Below are 18,640 nucleotides of genomic sequence, written 5' to 3' on the forward strand. Positions count from 1 at the left end.
CCTGTTAGGTCTCACTCAAAAAGTCATCCACAAAGTGGCACAGGCGAAGTCCCCTACCCAGCACACAGGGCGTGAAGACAGGAAAAGCTCTGGCAGGCAGGGCCTTGGATCTGTGCACAATGCACCAAGCTACACTTCCTTCTCTGACCTTACGAAGAGGGGTTTCCAGTGGCATCTAAAGTATACTGTGCTGAGCTTTTCTGTTTAAACCCTTCTTACTTACAGATTCCATGTTTCAGTGAATTCATGCAGAAACCTCTGTGAAGAGGGGGCACTGATCTCCCCACTGATGCTCCATTTAATATAAGGCAGCTTTAGTTTTCCCAAGGGAATCTGATATTTTCCTTTTTTTCCTAAATGTGGACAAACTCTGCCCATCTCTCAAGCCTGGTATCTCAGGGCTCCCCGCAGCCACCACTTCTGTTCCTTCCAGCAAGTTTGGTTAAGGTCAAAGGATGTGGTGAGGAAACCTTCAATTTTGAAAAAGCAGCTCAAACCAGTATTGGATGAGAAAGTGGAAAATGGCAGAACAAAGCTTCAGACACCATAGTACAGAACCCTAGCTAGGGTGGGTCTCCTACCCGCCCGCACAGCTCCACAGCCTGCTCCATCTCCTTCCAGGCCAGCAGCAGCTTCTCTGATGCTAGGAAAAATATATGAAAAACAAAAACATCATAAAACTGAAAACAGAAGTTAAAAACTGAATTATAAAGGTCAGAGAAATGCCAGGAAGAAAGGAGGAGAAGGGGGAAGAGAAGGGGGAAGTGTTTCCAGCTCACTGCGGAGCACACTCACTGATCCCGAACTCAGTCTGCTCTCGGTACTTCTCCAGGTCAATCTGGATGCTGGATTTGAAGAAATCCAACTTGGCCTTGAGCTGCTGTGCCATGGAGGCCATGGCGTTCTTCATCTTGGAAAGGCAGCTGTTGTTCCGAAGGAGATTCATCCTGCGGGGATGGTAAGAAGCAGAACCAGAACCTTGGGACACACTTGGCAGCTGGGAACACTTCTTATATAGTAACAAAATCCTCTGCCAAGAGAGGCTTGGCCGTAATCACTCACAGTCACCGAATCAGCCTCTTAGAATCATAAGGACAACTTCCTAGCCCGCACCAACACATAAAGGTCTTTGCCAAAGATGGAATTGGCTGAGGTACTACACACAGCCCAATATACTCATCCTAATCGGAGAATCTATCAGCAAGTCCCCGCACACCAGCCAGGGCAGTGTCCCTCACCCAGGGCTCACTAAGCTTCTCCAAGCTCCAGATTGCACACGGATGAGCTGCCCAGACCTAAGTTCTGCACGCCTGCCCCATTTACCAACCCCTGACCTTAGGAAGCCCAAGGGCCTCCCTCCAGTCAGCCCACTCAACCACTCCCTTTCATCCAAACCAGAGTCTCCTCTTGTCCCGCCTAAGAGTTGCTTCTGGAACCCTGCCTCAGCCACCTCTCTAGAGCCAAAGCCAACAGGCAATTTAAAATACATTCAGTAAACCAGCACCGTACATGGCAGCTCGCTGTCCCTGCTGTAGCCGGTTGCAGTCTTCCTTCAGCGTCTGGATGCTGTGCCAGACTTGACCCCACACTTTCCTCAGCTGGAAGAAAGAGAGGTTCCGCTTGGGCTCCTGAACTGGAAACAAATAGCTGTCAGAGAGGGCATCAGCTCCAGGGAACCACATCCTGCCCCCATGGCATTGCTGGTGATTTTAGAGTTATATAATCTATATACTGTTACATAATTCTGCAGGCATTATGGTTCATTATTAGTTTAAACATTTCGGTGTTCCATTAATCGTATAGAGGGCCAACTAAAAGCTACTACCAATTCGATTTGAAGAAATCCAATGAGTCAAGCATGGGGACACACACCTGCAATCCCAGCACCTGCATGGCTGAGGCAGGACATTTGCTGGGAGGTTGAGGCTAGCCTGGGTTATTTTCAGTAGATGTTCTTATCGTCACCACACTTAAGGATGTATGAAATTTTCATGAAAACACACCATCAGGTGAGATGGCTCAGTGGGTAACGGCTCTTGCCACACAAGCCTGGTGACCTGAGTTCAGTCTTGGGACCCACATAAAGGTGGGAGAGATCTGATCCCACAAAGCTTTCTTCTAATCTCTACAGGTGTGCTGTGGCACAGATGCCCCACCCCCAATAATAAAGAAATAGATACAACATTAGCCAGATGTTCTACAAATGTTTAATCAAGAAGTCCAGGAGCTCTTTGAGAGAGTCGATCTTTGATCCGTGTATTCTAAGTATGTATCTGTGAGACAGGGGCCCCAAATTGGGAGTAGCTGCATCCTTAAAATGTCCACCAAACAGTCGTGCAATAGAATACTATACAGTCATTCAGAACAAAGCAGTTCTGTGTTCCCAATATGAGGAAGATAAAGAGAACACATGAGTGAAAAGGGAGGTACGGAACACTGCATTTTTTTGAAGGAGATGCCCAAGTATTTTTGCTGGAAGGTGAGCTTACTGGCTGGAGACCAGAGCAAAAGTGCTTTTCTTTCATTGTATACAAAGATACCTTTGGGGGTATTTTTTGTGGTTTTGTGTTCTGTTTTTGTATCGGGTACCTTCATTAACTTTTTTTTTGAAACAGAGTCTCATGTAGCCCAGGCTAGTCTTCAACTTGCTATAAAGTTAAACTCCCGATCCTCTTGCCTTTCACCTCCAACACACAGAGTGCCTGGACTATTCTCTGCATATCTCAAATACAGAAGGCTTCCGAACCCCAGAACCATCAGAACACATTTCCTTCCCGTCTCCCACTCCAGCATCACCCTAAATATCACAGCTGGTAGATTTTAATAAACGATGCACTTACGGATACAGCTGACACTCTCAGGTTGGGGTCTGGGGGTGATCTGAGTCTCATAGGTGACTTTACTGTTGTCAAAGAGAAAAACAAGGTTCATGTCCGACGTGAGGCCCTCATTTGGCTGCAAAGAGACGAGAACAGAATGAGACCTGGAGGTTCCACCCTTCCTTCCCAGCTACACAGGAACAGTCAGAGTACTGCCAACTGCCCAGCGAGGATGCCACCAGGGCCTGAGAAGCCACATAACTCAGCCTGCTTTCCTCCCTACTCTCTTTATCTGAACCTGCCCCTCACATCAGGTTCTATTTATGCTGTGCAGGAGTTCCCTGTACACGCCACACTTCCCTGCGCAAAGCCTGGTTCTCATAGGCTAATGTGAGCTCCGTCCTCTACGCCATCAGCACATCAGGGCAAGCACCGCGTCACACACTGATGGACAGAGTGAGCACAGGTACCCAGCACAGCTGTGTGGTCCAGAAGCACAGGTGCCCAGCACAGCTGTGTGGTCCAGAAGCACAGGTGCCCAGCACAGCTGTGTGGTCCAGAAGGACAGGTGCCCAGCACAGCTGTGTGGTCCAGAAGGACAGGTGCCCAGCACAGCTGTGTGGTCCAGAAGCACAGGTGCCCAGCACAGCTGTGTGGTCCAGAAGCACAGGTGCCCAGCACAGCTGTGTGGTCCAGAAGGACAGAACATGACTGTGGCAACAGAGGCACAAGAAAGCATTAGAGGTCTGACCCATCAAGCAAGTTGTACACGGTGCGATTAACTGCTTGTCATGCTGATGGTCTCCTCGGAGACCAAGTCAGAGGGAAACAGGGTAAGGTACAGGAAATCAGGAACTCACCTTGCTGTCTGAGATGCACTGGGTAGCAGGCTTGTCTGGGAGCAGCACCAGCCCCGCCTCTTGCAGCAGCTCCTGGTCTTTCTCCAGGATTCCCGTGTCTTCCCGGATTCTGGTTTTCAGGCTCTGCAGACTCTCATCCTCTGTCACAGGGTATGTGTGAACGGTGCCTGTGACCATGTTCAAGATATGAACCAGCTGCAACACAACCCAGACGGTATTGGAAAACAATTCTCTTAACACGTATGTGCCTTCTATGTTTGTCTGTGTCCTGGGGGAGGGGGCACGTGTGCATGTCACAGTGCATGCATGGAGACTGGAAGACGGTTTGAGGAGCTGGTTCTCTCTTTTCACTATGCAGGCTGCAAGGGTTGAACTTGGGTTGTCAGGCTAGGCTGCAAGCATCTTTACCTGATGAGCCATCTCACTAACCCAGAAAGCAAATTTCTTTACAAACAAACCCATGTATTTGCCAAGATCCCCTGCTGTCCGCAGTGCTTGCCAGTGAAGCGCTAGTCTAAGTCCCATTTCCCTCAACAGCAAGCTGGTGGCAGTGTTAGTCAGCTCCGCTTTCCTGTCCTCTTAGCCTGGATTTCCTCCCAAAGCCAAGTGTCCCTACTATGTCCCACTGGGGACCACTGAGGCCTTGACTCTACTCTCACCTTCAAGTTTAGGATGTCGTCCAAGGCTCTGAAGCAACCATTGGGACCATACTGGGGGTCCGTGCCCCTTTGTCGAGGGTGCCACATGAGCATGAGCTGCAGCCACTTCTCCAGACGTTCCGCCAGGACACTGCGGGCAGCAAAGGTAAGAGAGGCCTGAGTCAGGTGCCTTCGTGTGCAGATTCCAAAGCACAGTCTCTGGCTGACAGCTCAGGCTGAGTGAGGGGTTTGCTTTGCAAACACAAGGACCTAAGTTCGATCTCAGGTCCCATATAAAAAAAAAGCTTATATCAGACAAGTGAATCTTTAGAGAATCAGCCAGCTTAGCCTGTTTGTTGAATTCCAGAACAATGAGAGACTCTGTCTCAAAAAAAAAAAAAAAGAGGTGTATAGGCTCTGAGGTTGTCTTCTGGCTTTCAGAGAACACACACCTGTACACACATACATAAACATGTTATGGAATATTAGTTGAAGATGTGTCACATTTGTTTATGCTGTGGAATATTTGTTTTAATGATGCAAAGATGTGTTGCATTCTTTTATGTTACATTTGTTTAACTCTGTGAAGCTGTGCTACTTTGCCTGTCTAAAACACTTGATTGGTCTAGTAAAGAGCTGAATGGCCAATAGCAAGGCAGGAGAAAGGATAGGCAGGGCTGGCAGGCAAAGAGAACAAATAGGAGGAGAAATATAGGAAGAGAATAGAATAGCAAGAGAAGAAGGAGAGGAGGATGCTGGGGGCCAGCCACCCAGCCATACAGCCAGATACAGAATAAGAAGGAAAGAAAAGATATACAGAAATACAGAAAGGTAAAAGTCCAGAGGCAAAAGATAGATGAGATTTTTAAGTTAATAAAAGCTGGCTAGAAAAAAGCTAAGCTAAGGCTGAACATTCATAAGTAAAACTAAGACTCCATGTGATTATCTGGGAGCTGGTGGTGGGCACCTCAAAGAGCCAACGAGTAAAAAAAATATAAACACACACAAACACACATTTAAAAAATAGCATGAGACGGGGTAGTATTCAGTCATGGATGCTGGCTGTCCTAAAACTCACTCTGTAGACCAGGCTGGCCTTGAACTCACAGAGATCCACCTGCCTCTGTCTCCCCAGTGCTGGGATTAAAGGTGTGTGCCACTATGCTGGGCTCTGAGTGGAAGTTTTAAGCAGCCCTGGTCTGGAACCTGAGCTGCTGATTTGAGAGCACCTAATGGATGAACATACAATGTTCAAAGTCCTCCTGCTGCCCACACTGCCCCCTAGGCTCCTGCTGCCCACACTGCCCCCTAGGCTCCTGCTGCCCACACTGCCCCCTCAGGGCCAACCCCACGTGTCTCTAATCTTTTTTTTAAATATTTATTTATTTATTTATTTATTGTGTATACAATATTCTGTCTGTGTGTATGCCTGCAGGCCAGAAGAGGGCACCAGATCTCTTTACAGATGGTTGTGAGCCACCATGTGGTTGCTGGGAATTGAACTCAGGACCTTTGGAAGAGCAGGCAATGCTCTTAACCACTGAGCCATCTCTCCAGCCCCACGTGTCTCTAATCTTTCCAGTCAAACTTCTCTATCTTCTTCATCTGTCCATGTCTTCTCTAACTCTCCCCCCCACCCCAACTATAGAACACCCGGTGTCACTCCACACTGCTGTAATCCATATGGCTCCTTCCCCGTCCCCGAATATGTGAGCGGCCACCCACCTGGAGCTTTCTTCTGTGCTATGACCCAATTCTGATGCACTAATTAACCACTTATATTCTAGCTCTAAGACTAGAGCACAGTGCCATTCAAACCTCAAAGCTTTGTTTGTTTGGGCCTGACGAGGAACACAAAGAGGAATAAAGTATAACCCCTGCCCTTAAATGACTTCCCGTGGAGTAACAAAGTCCAGGCTGAATGAATATACTTCAGAGTAGAGACATGTCATAGTCAGACCCACAGTCGGCTGGGAAAGGGAACCTCAAATGAATTGGCAGGGTTTTGCCCCAATTTCTACTCTGGGTTCCTGCTATGAGTCCTTGTCTTGGCTTCCCTCAAAAACGATAAGATATACAAATAAATTGTTATGTGAATCGAGCAAAGAGATGGTTTGGGAGCTGGTAGAACATTTGCTTTGCATGAACAAAGACAGGGATTTTTACCTCCACCATAGCAAAAACCAGCCAACCAATTAATAACAACAAAGAAGATTTTGAGGGAGAGGAGATACAAGCGAGAATGCATCCTTTGTCTAATGCTGAGATGGACTGTCAAGTTCTCAGTGACAGGACCGTATTTTGTTATCCATTCAAAAGCCCAGAGGGTCCTGAGATGGCTCATGGGTAAGAGCACTGGCTGCTCTTGCATAGAACCCAGGTTTGGTTCCCAGGATCCACATGGCAGCACACAACCATCTGCAACTCCAGTTCCAGGGGACCTGACCCCTCTTCTGGCTTCCACAGGTACCAGTCACTCACACATATATTATGAAAATAAACAGACAAATGTACCAGATGCCACCTCAGACCTGTATTTCTAAAGAGAAGAAGGATACATGCGATGAACGCCCATGGCCTTACCTGTTCAGATTATTGGGGAAGGGCAAAGAGCTGGAGAACTTCACCGCTCCATTCAAGTCTTCACTGACAACAATGTCCGCTTCGCTCTTCTGACGGACTTTGGAATGCCTGCAGATGCCATTGTAAGATGTCCTTTATGTCACTCACGGCAAACACCCAGTTTACACTTGTAACCAACCTCACTACAACTGCACACCTTCTGAAATAATGCTCAGTATGCTGACAGGTTTATGGGTTTAGCTCAGGGGCAATGAGTCCTTAGCATGGGGAGACTCTGGTTCAGCATTAAAACACAGCAAACAAGCAAATTGTGGCCAGCGCTGCCCAAATTGAGGCTGAAGGACAACGTCCAGCAAGATGGCTCATGACCTCACGTCCTGAGCTCTACAGGAAGCTCTGCTGACCTCTGTCTCATCCTTGATTATTTTAGTTTTTCTACCCTTCATTTATCAAATATAAGCTCTCATTTTTAAAAAAGATTTTATTTTCAATTATACATATGTGTGTGTGGACAAGTGACCCCTGTGAGCTGCCTGATGTGGGTGCTGGGGATCAAACCCAGGTACTCTGGACGAGCAGCCAGCGCTCTTAACGGCTGAGCCATTTCTCCAGCCCAGCTCTCAGGTTTCGGTAGAGGATAAAATCAGGGTTCTGAGCCACAGTCATTGCGTACACATCACATTAATTTGAGATGTAAAGTATGCACGCATGTACATGGCTACATTTTTAATTACACTTATTTATTCGTGTGAGAGCTCGAGTGTGCGCATGTATGCTCATGTACACGAATGCACACACTCGCCATGGCATGCATGGGGCATCAGAGGACAACTTAAGGGAAATGGTTCTCTCCTTCCACCACTGGGGCTCCAGAGACGGAATTCAGGTTGTCGAGCTTGGTGACGTGTGCCTTTACCACTTAGCTACCAAGTAAGGGAAGGGAAGCCCATATTTCCCTTCGCAAGTATGTGGCTAAGCATATTCCAGAAGAAATGAACTTTCATATTTCCCAGAGTGGGGAGCTTCCAAAGGTATTTGAGGCAGTGCAGGAGAGGGAAAAATTAAACCCAAGTGGCTTCCAGTCCTCTTGGTAACGAGGACAGCTTAAGTTGGAACGCCGTTTTATAAACAACTAAGTACTCTGCCAGAGCTCCTCGGTTTCGGTGGCCATCCTGTGTGGTGACATTATTTTTAGTCTGCCACTTAGTGGTGAGGAAATGAGTAGGTGTTGTTCAATATTAGACAGAACAAAGGACTCAAATTCTGGTATAATTTCTAGTGCATAAAAGTCCAGATGCGTCTTTCTCCTAAATAGAATGATCCAAATGAAAAAGAAAACGCTTCAGCCTTTCGCAGTTACCATTGGCAAACAGCGAGCTGGCCTCTCCAGGGCGGAGGGAAGCAGGAGAAGGTGGGACATGCATGGCAGAGGTTGGCATGCGGTCTAGTAAAGCCGGGAAGTGGTAGTCACGGTCCCTGGGGCTTCAAACTAAAACGGGGTGCTCTCCTCCAGAAAACAGAGTCTTTCAATAGGAAACTAGAAACAGACGCCCTAGGCAGAGCACGGACTGCCTGGGCTGTGCGTCTTGTCTCTTGAGGGCAGATGACTCTAGAGGCTGAGGTGACAAGGTCTTCTCATAAACTGGTCCACAGAAATTGGGTTTCAGTGAAACTGACTTCTGAGGAGCTGACAGTGTGGCTGGTTCCAGGGAAGAGATTTTGCGGACAGCACACATGCTGTGACGACGCCGAGCCATCAAGGGCGTTTTCAAACAGTATTTTTTTCAGCTCTGTAGGATCTAACTTATCTTGTTAAATGCAAAGGAAGTTCAACATTTGTGATGTCTTCCTCTGCTCAACTTTGAAAAAGTGAACATTTGAAATGAAAACAAAACAACCAATCACTTGGTTAACTAAAACCAACGTAGTACAAATAATTTAAAGCTACTTTACTTTATGGTTAAATTATAATGTGCGACTATAGGTTAAGAAGCTAATTCTGTATATCCCAGAACCCATGAGCTGAGAGACCAAAGCCTGGTTTGTAAGTAGTTATCTTAGGACAGTGGGCTTTCTTGGCGTGTTTTCTGCCTCTGCACCCCCACCATGTAGCTCTAAATGTGGAACTGATCTCTGTTGCCACCACCCAAACCTTTCATCTAGAACCGCCTTCACAGGTCCATGGTTCGTCTTGTATCAGAAGATGTTTTTAAGGAGTTGTGGCTCTGCTGGTCAAGTGTTTGCCTTTGCAGGCAAGGAAGTCTTGGGTTCCATCTCTAGCACTGAGTCAAACTGTGTGATAGCACAGGCCTGTGATTCCAGCTTTTGGGAGCTGGAGGCAGGAGGACCAGAAGTGAAGGCTATTTTCTGCTAGATAGTTTTTCTTGGTGTAAGCACTTGTCCTTTGAAAAGTTACTGTTTTTTTTTTTTTTTTTTTTACTAATCTTACAAGGTACTTAGGAAAATGAAGACCTTGGTGTTAAGAACGGCACAGGGAAAAGGCGAGATTGGTGTACCCCTGCAGAAGTGTGGTTTTGTACAGCCTTTTCTGGCAGCTGGCATAAGGCACCTCAAAGTCTTTAAAATGTGTGTACTCTGTAAATCTGTTGATTCTATTCATAGGAATGTATAAATAACCAGATAAATAGCTGTGTATGAGCAACAGCTTACCTACAAGGATGTTATTTGTGGTATTATTTTAAGAAGCACCAATTATGAACCACTCAGTCTTCCAACAGCCAACTGCACCACAGTGACTGAGTAGAACACCAAACAGCACTTTTAGGCGCTAGACAAGGATTCTCTCTCTCTCTCTCTCTCTCTCTCTCTCTCTCTCTCTCTCTCTCTCTGTGTGTGTGTGTGTGTGTGTGTGTGTGTGTGTGTGTGTATGTATGTGTATGTGTGTGTGTAATACATTGCTCTGAAGGGAATTCTGGTGGAAAAGGCTTTCAGAGCACACACAGAGGAATGCTCAGTTATGGTTCCACTCAAGTGCAATGAGGATAGCATAAAAAAAAAAAACGCAAGACCTGGCGGGAAGGGCACCGGCCTCCATAAAGGACACTAAACTGTGGCTATCACATCTCCAGGAGGGAGACCAAGAGGTATGGAGACTTTCATGAGACAATCTTTTAATATATATATATGTATGTATACGTATATGTATATACATATATAATACTTTTGAAGTTTCAAGCATTTATTACTACTACAGAAACTACTTTAAGGAAAACCTTTCTGCATGAAGACTGACGCTGATGGACTTTACTGCACCTGTAAATAGCCCTTCGCTACCGGTCTCGTGAGAACCTCTGTTCTCTTCACTAATGACCTGCTAACACATCACTGTCAATGCGCAGTGATGCAGCGGTCTAGGGTGGACCACCTTGTCGAGGCCGACCACGTTAGGACCGATGCTCTATGTACAGGTGCTGCCAGCAACCATTCTTTCGTTCAAGGTTGAGAAGCTTGACCTGCCACTGCTAGGGAGAACGGACCACAGACCATTTGGGCCTAACCTGGGGACCAGAAAAGGACTGGGCGACAAGAAATGGAGCCAGGACAAGACATCTCCCCTCAGGCTAACTCTCCCACCAGGACCAGGTCCACTCACCACTGCACGGGCTGCCAGTTGGGAAGGAAGGGCCGGAAGCCGGTGATGCACTCGAAGGCCAGGGTGCCGAAGCTCCAGTAGTCGACCGTCACGGTGTACTTCTGCTGCTCCAGCAGCTCTGGGGCCTGAAACACACAGTGGCTGTGTCTACCCTCTTCCTGCTTCGAAGAGCTCCAGCTCACAGAGCCAGCCTCCGCCTTCATCACCAGGCCAGAGTCTGTCCACTCAGAAGAGAAAAGGAGCACTCGAACAGGTTCAGCTGTGGGTACGTAAGATTTTCTTGTACTTCATATATTTTGTTTGTTTGCTTTCTGTTTTTCAAGACAGGGTTTCCCTGGGTAGCCCTGGCTGTCCTGGAACTCACTCTGTAGACCAGGCTGGTCTCAAACTCAAAGATCTGCCTGCCTCTGCCTCCCAAGTGCTGAAATTAATGGCATGTGCCACCACAGCCTGGCTCTGTACTTCAAATTCTTAATGAGACTGTGTTCAGAAGTGTTGGCAGGAGAGCTGAGGGGTCAGGATCCTGAGGAATCACTTCAAGGCAGACCAGAGTAAACTTATTTTGCATTACACGGTTATTTAATTTTTCCCTATTTAAAAATGAGGGTGGTAAGGGCTGGAGAGATGGCTCAGTGGTTAAGAGCACTGGTTGCTCTTCCAGAGGACTGGGGTTCAATTCCCAGCACCTACAGGACAGCTCACAACTGTCTGTAACTCAAGTTCCAGTGGATCTGACTCCCTCAACCACCAATGCATATTTTAAAAAAAAATGAGGGTTATAGTACACCAAGGACTTGATGAAGATCACATGCAGGCCCCAGTCCACAGCAGACAGAGAGATAAGCTATGCCCAACAGACAAACGGCATCAGCTGGTACACGCCAAATGCAAAGCACATACATTAAACCAAGTAACCCCGAATCAAGTAACGTACAGCCATACAGAGAGGTGGGATATTTATAATCAAGCAGGAAAAAGCCAAGCTGCACGATTGCTGCCCGAGTTAAGAGCATGGCCCAGGAGTGTGACAAAGCCCAGACAGGCCATGCACCGGGCTCAGAAGGCTTGAAGGAAACACACTGAGGAAACATCCAGGAAGGACTACCACCAGCAGAGGCTCAATGACAGGGCCATGATCTACATGGACATGGGAGACTTACAGAAGGGCCAAGGAGTCAACACCAGGAGGAATTTGGGTTAAAATATAATTAGTTCAATCTTCAGGTGTGGCTATGGATGGACACTTTAATTCATGTAAGTAAACAGCTTTGTTAGCACCTCGTGTGGGAAGCAGAGGGGGCCTTGCGTGAATGACAACCCCAGTGAATGTGTGCTGGTAACATGGACACCGCCATGGCAAAGGCTACAGTCTCAGACCCATGGGAAAACAGCGAAGCCTTCCCCACCGGGATGAGGGTCAGAGAGAAGGCCAAGATTTCCTAGGGGGTCTGGGTATGAATGTTGACGGTGTATGCAGAAACTGTCCACCATAGCTCTTCCCCTCTCCCATCATCTTTGGCTTGAAGATTGCTCCTAACTAAACCCACCGCCTCACCCCACCTCCGTGGTCAGCTATAACCTTGCCTCTCTGTTATAACACAATGAGTTTCCAAGATGCCGTCGTTTCTGCACCAGAGAGCTCAGTCCACTCAATCCTGGCGTTCCTGCCAGTCACTGCTTCATTCCTTTGCTACCTCTAGTCAGGTTAAGTTCCTGGAGCCATACAAGGAGTCACCAATCATGGCCAGAGCATGGGCTCACCTCACTCAGTTGCTGCTGAGCTACTGAGGGCTTGAGAGGGTACTTAGCGGAATGTGTATAATAATACCACATGGACGCACTGTCTGAATTACATCCCACAGTCCCGGGAAAGCTGCGTTCCATACAACAGAGGAGAAACAGCATTCCCGGACTCTAACTGGTAGGCTAGATAGGAAACATTAACAAATTCAGGAAAACAAGACACAATTTCTTTCTTAAGAGATAGAATGCTTATGATCTTTTAGCCCTGAGACCTTCAACCTTTTTTGTTTATTGAACTCAGATTCCATTATTCAACCACAATCTGATGGCTGCTATCACCAGTAATGAATCTATCACTAAGTCTTCCTTAGTGTCTGTTATCTACCCCACCCCTGCTCTATTTAAGATAGGCACTTGCCGTGTAGTCCAGGCTGGCCCCAAACTCATGCTTGTCTTGTCTCCACCAGCCCAGTGCTTAGATTCTGGGCAAGAGCTGATTACAGCTATGCCAAACAGTGTCCCAGCCCAGTTCTTGCATTTAAACATTCGGTGCCTCCCTTCTCTACTTGCACAGTTGGGGATGTGTCAGTCCAGCAGCCGCCTTAGTCATTCTTTAGGGCTGTTCCAGAGGTTTTATGATACGGTTAAAAACCCTTAAAGTCAGTAAAGGATAACAGTTTGTCCCTTCCTTCTTCCTCCCCAGCGCCTGGGCCACACTACTGTGTCTTCCAATGAGCCACGCTTTCGCCAGTTTCTCCTCTCCCCATCCTTGCACTGCCTCCCCCCACTTTGGCCCTTCACCTTTAGGCCCAGACTTAGCTAGGCCCCCTTCACACACAACACATCCTCCAACACTGTACTTGCATCAGAGGCGCTCATGACAACGGTGGTTTCTGAGTATCTGGATGCCATGGTGACTAACGCCTGCTTTCTTCTTGAATGGTAAGCTCTCAGTGAGCAGCAAAACACTTATCTCTTTTCTCACTGTACTGCCAGCTCTGAGCACAAGGTCTGGCGTACAACATTCCTGAAGAATGAGTTGATCAAATATCACTCCGGTATCCAGATCACACAGCACACAGGAGAGAAGTCACGGCCCCACCTCTTCCCCACTGGTTTCCGCGACCCTCCAGGAAACTTGGCCTCTATAGATAATCAGACAGAACCCTGGCACAGAGAGGTTCCAGGATCTGGGTAAAGGCATACAGCACAGCCCTTCTCACACCAGGGCAGAGATTAAATCTTTCCAGAGGGCAAAACAACACGCACATGTGTGAACTAGGGTTTGTGCACCCACACAAAAATTCTAGACTTCCACGGAGCCAGCAAGCCTGAGATGCAGGCAGGAAGGACAGACAGACCCACAAACATGAACATCACAGGGACTGAGAAGCAAGCCCTTGGGCCCATTTCTTACCAGGTATTGCAGGGTCCCCACAAAGGAAGTGCACAGACTGCCCTGATCGAGTTCCTTGGCATATCCTAGATCAATAATTTTGTGTATTAACTGGAAGAAAAAAGGGTGGGGTGAGGAGAAGAATCTGTAGGCTGTAAGAGGACCGTCTCCTTTCACAACGCGAGTCTGTTTGCCACTAGAACAAAGATATTCCTGAACTCCCAAAGAATGGTGGTTCCTGAACATCTTAGAGCCGCTATATTCACAGGAGAAAGTCCTCGACCAGGTACCTTTTGGGTACTATAAAAATGCTGGGCAGATGTTTTTCTTGGTTTGCCACTAATCAATTAAGAGCCTACATATCAGACCCCAGGGTCACTAAGCCTGGGTTTGTAATGGGAGAGGCCAGGCCAGGCCCTGCTCAGGAAATATCAAGAATGACTGGAAGAATGAGGGTTTGGTGAGTCTGCCACAGTCATGGGCTGGGCTAGGAATTGTGAGGGAAGCCGTTTCAGGAGGGATGGGCGACCCCTGGTTGAACGGAGTTGGGAGACTACAGTATCTAAGCTCGTGAGGAGGTTACCATTGCATTCGAGTGGGGCAGCCATTGGCAGAGGCCACAAGTAGTTCATGTGTAACGGCAACCTGGACCATGCCCACGATGGGCTGATGCTACCTTTGCCTGTCTCTTCTCAACCACACCCACAACCAACTTCAGCTCATTTTAACACCAAAAGGTGAGGCTTCCAAAACAAGTGAAAAAGAAAAAGTCTGTCTCAAAGAGGTGTTTGGTTGAGGGCGGAGGTGGAATAATAAACATTTTCCTTATCAGATTCCTGCAACGTGGGAAATTAACAATGTAATACATTCAGTACTGGAGAAAAAATAATAATAAAAAAATAAAATGTCAATGTGATACAGCCAAGCTTGCCTCAGTCTGCCGGCAAGAACAGTTTGCACTGTTGTTTCAAAAACGGAAAGAAATCCCAAAAGAAGAAATCCTTAAGAGAACCACAGGGTGACTCGAGGAAATCCAGAAACAAACTTACAATGCTGAGTACTCCCTTGCCAGAGCTGTCTCCCAGCAGCCCCAGAGACTCCCTAAAGTCCCTCCAGCAGCCCCAGAGACTCCCTAAGTCCCCCAGCAGCCCCAGAGACTCCCTAAGTTCCCCCAGCAGCCCTGGAGACTCCCTAAGTCCCCCCAGCAGCCCCGGAGACTCCCTAAGTCCTAGGGAGGCCACTCACCCGTTGCTCTCCTTGCTGCAGAACAATGTTTTCTGGTTTCAGATCTCGGTGGATGATTCTGTTTTCATGGAGGTATCTAAGTGCTGATGCTGAGGGGGTGTAAAGATGAACGATATTTTATTATATCTAGAAAATGCTTTTTTCCTTCAGAATTCACAAGCCTGTAAAAGACAATATAGTGCTGTCTTGACACATTTTCTGACTTCTGTTGCATAAACTCAGTGGACAGAAGCGGCAGCCTGGGGCGGACACTGCTCAGGCCAGGTGAAGGGGGCCAGGCCAAAAGAGCAGAATTTTAACTGTGAGATTTTGGTTTATCTGCTGATGGTGTAGCCCAGTTACTGCAGTGTTTGCCCAGCATCCATGAGGCGCTGAAGTACTGCATAAAAAGACTAGCCACGATGGTGTATGGGAGCAGCTGGGAGGTGGAGGCAAGATCAGCAGTCTGAGGTCAGTCAGCCTCTAGGAAGATCAAGTCCAGCCCGCAGGAGCCCTGATTAACAAAAGGGACATAGACAAAATACATTTGGAAAATCCATGGTCAAAGATTTCACAAACAAAGCTCAGGAAAGGGCCTCAAACTCAGGTATCTTCCTCCATCCTTTCCTAGCCTGTCCCCGCCCCCTTTATCTTTTTTCCAAATAGGGTTTCTGAACCTGGAGCTCAGCAACTCATGTGGATTGGTTTCCCAGCAGCCCCAGGGATCCTTCTACCTCTGCCCCTCTCCCCGGGATGGGATTACAGGTGCAGACTTCACCCTTTTCACTCGGGGTGCTGTGCAGATAACTGAACTCAGGTCCTCTTGATTGCACAGTGTGCTGACTGGTTTTACATCACCTTGAAACAAGCTGGCATTGTGTAAGAGGGGACTTCAACTGTGGGCAAGCCTGTAAGATATTTTTTGATTGATGACGAGTGGGAAGAGCCCAGCTCACTGTGGATGGTGCCATCCCTGGGCTGGGGGCCCTGAGTGCTTTAAGAAAGCAGGCTGAGCAAGCCACGAGAAGCAGGCCAGTACGCAGCTCATCCTCAGCTTCAGTTCAGTTCCTGCCTCGAGGTTTCTGTCCTGACTTCCTGGATGATAGACTGTGTTGTGGAAGTGTGAGATGATGCGAACCCTTCCCTCCCCCCCATTGCTTTCGGACATGGTATTTCATTGAAGCGATAGAAATCTACCAAAGACACATGCCAGCACTTCACCAACTAAGCCATCTCTCCAGCTATAATGGGCAACTTCTTTAAAACAATTTAGGTGCACAGCTATTGACTTAAAGAATGTCGATGATGCACTGCCAAGAGGACAGTATCAGACCCCACCACTTTTTTTTAAAGTAAAAGTTGGCATATGCCTATAACCTTAGCACAAAGATGATCATGAGATGAGGCAGAGGTCACCTAATCTAAATGTCGAGTTCAAGGCCACCCTGGTCTACATAGAGACCCTGTCTCAAAAGGGGTAGGAGATAAAAAAAATCAATAACAACACTGATTTAATACCAAGCCCTTTCTGTGACACATCACAAGTGTACAAGCATATCCACATACTAATCTATACCTATACATAAACACACAAAACACAGTACCACGCCTATCAGGATGGGCTGAGTCATGTGGAATCTCCAGCAAACTGAGGAGATGGTCAGTCTGGCAGGCAGGGGAGGTGGCCATCCCTGCAGGCAGGGAGTGATGGGTACCTTGGCCTGTTGTCATATGGATTCTGCAGAGAGATCCAGGTGCAGTACCCAAAGCAGGCAAAGAGCATCACTATGACTCTTGTCAGGGTGGTACCCACATCTACACCCGGGATCTCCCCAGGATTACAGTAAGAATATGACGTCAATTCTAAGTCATATTCGTCATATAATAAACTACAACTTAGAAAACAGACTAAATCAACCAGGCTTCCAGGTAGGAAAGAGGTTTGGAAGGGGCGTGCCCATGAAATCCCGATATTCATACAAGTCTTAAGAGTCTGGTAAGCTCTTTTCAGGACACTTGTTTGAGATATGTTCCACTGGGAACACAATGGACAAGAAGATTCGAGGAGGGTAGAGATCAGAAGAAAACAAGACAGCGAAAAGCAACAGGTAGGGGGCGGGTGTATCTTAGTGGTAGACTGTTTGGGGGTGAGGCAGAAGGAAGAAGAAGAAAAGAGAGGGAGGGATGGAGAGAGGCCAACCAATGGGTGGTCCAAGTTGCCACTGAGTAATAAAGTAAGAGATGTCTGTGCTCTTAATTAAAGTGCCGAGCCTACCATGAGCTGCCCAGTTTGCTGTCGGACTTCCCAGGCAAAACAGACTTAGCCTGGCTCAAGGTCTCTGGGCTAAAATGGGTTCTGTGACTAACAAGCAGGGCGGAAAGCAGCAAGACCAGATGTTAGGACAAAAGTGCAGAACCACTCTCTCACTTGCTCAGCGACCATGAAGAGCAGGGTGCTGTGAGGGAAATCAAGAGTGACGGGCAAAGTCTGAGGCTAACAGACAGGAAGGCTGAGGGTCCCGGATGAGGTACAGGGGAAGGAAGGACACAGCGAGTGGGGGAATGGAGGAACAGGCTATAGGAATCCGTGTGCAGTAGGCTAGCGACCTCAGTTGGAAACAAAGGCTGCTGGCATTAAATTTACTATGCAGTTAAAGATAATTTTAAATTCCAGATCCTGCTGCTCTTACTCCCCAGCCTCACCCCCAGAACTGGGACACATGCCACCATGTCCAGTTTATGAGTCACTGGGCATAACGCACGCAAGGCAAGCATTCTACCAGCTGAGCCACATGCCCAGCTCAACCTGGAGAGTGTTTTTTGTCCTTTAGTCCTTCCAGCCAGGCAGAGTAAGAAACGTATGAAGGGAAGATTTTCAAGGGTGAGATTTAAAGGTTTATTTCTTTTTATTTCATGTGTATGAATGCTGTGTCTGCGTGCATGCGCACTATGTAGATGTCTGGTGCCCCGGGAGGCCAGAAGAGGTTCTTAGATCCCTTGGATTGAGAGCCACCATATGGGGACTAGGAACCAATCTGGATCCCTCGTAAGGGTAGCAAATACTCTTAACCACTGACCCAAAATATGAGATTTAAACTTGGCACGCATGTCTGGGTGTGCAGAAAGACAGGTCCAGTGAAAAAGAAGGTATCACAAAGGGATCAAGTCAAAAGAAGTTTAGAGTTCAATTTGGGAGTGACTTTGGGAGAAATATTCTGCAGACATGAATCCAGAGCTCAGGTTAGAGCACAGCCTCGGGGAAGATACAGTTGGTAGAGGTGCCACAAGACACCAGACAGACAACCAGCAATACGGTAAAGCAGACAGCGGCCGGTCCAGGAGAGGAAGGTGAAGGGGAGGGGGCAAGCATGAAGAGAAGACAACATGGAAGATGAGGTGTGGTCTGGGCATGTGCAGTTCTAAGGTTCAGGAAGCCACTGACAGCCTGGGCCACTGACCCCTTCTGACCTGACTGTTTGGGACTTCGCTGCTTCGCTGGCAGGAAGCAACACTCTTATGTTCTCTAAAAGAGTACTTAGTGTAACTGTGATTCCCGTGGGCTATTCTGGGGTCCTGTTATGGGGAGGGTCATACTGTTATCACTGCCTCTGTCTATCCCAGGATGGTTTGCCAGGATGAGGCAATGGTGGGTCAGGCTAGCTCTAGGAGGCTGCCAGGCATCTACCTGTTTTCTCATGTGTACTCTCCTTAGAGCTGCTGGAGCTGCATTTGGTAACTTAAAACTCACTGGAAGAATCCTGCTT

At 47.6% G+C, this 18,640-nt stretch overlaps 1 protein-coding gene across 2 annotated transcripts in view; it reads right to left on the bottom strand.

The window, feature by feature from the left end:
* Window positions 1-18,640, bottom strand: part of Ikbkb (inhibitor of nuclear factor kappa B kinase subunit beta) — a 49,032-nt gene that overhangs the window by 11,756 nt on the left and 18,636 nt on the right. For both annotated transcript variants that reach the window (XM_075986325.1, XM_075986324.1), the window contains exons 6-15: window positions 14,898-14,986; window positions 13,674-13,763; window positions 10,514-10,638; window positions 6,901-7,008; window positions 4,339-4,468; window positions 3,680-3,874; window positions 2,841-2,955; window positions 1,510-1,633; window positions 796-947; window positions 582-643 (exon numbers count right to left, since the gene is read on the bottom strand). In XM_075986325.1, the coding sequence (XP_075842440.1) occupies window positions 582-643; window positions 796-947; window positions 1,510-1,633; window positions 2,841-2,955; window positions 3,680-3,874; window positions 4,339-4,468; window positions 6,901-7,008; window positions 10,514-10,638; window positions 13,674-13,763; window positions 14,898-14,986 (1,190 nt within the window). The remainder of the gene's footprint in view (window positions 1-581; window positions 644-795; window positions 948-1,509; window positions 1,634-2,840; window positions 2,956-3,679; window positions 3,875-4,338; window positions 4,469-6,900; window positions 7,009-10,513; window positions 10,639-13,673; window positions 13,764-14,897; window positions 14,987-18,640) is intronic.

This window comes from Microtus pennsylvanicus, chromosome 9, assembly GCF_037038515.1.
Source record: "Microtus pennsylvanicus isolate mMicPen1 chromosome 9, mMicPen1.hap1, whole genome shotgun sequence".
Taxonomy (NCBI): Eukaryota; Metazoa; Chordata; class Mammalia; order Rodentia; family Cricetidae; genus Microtus; species Microtus pennsylvanicus.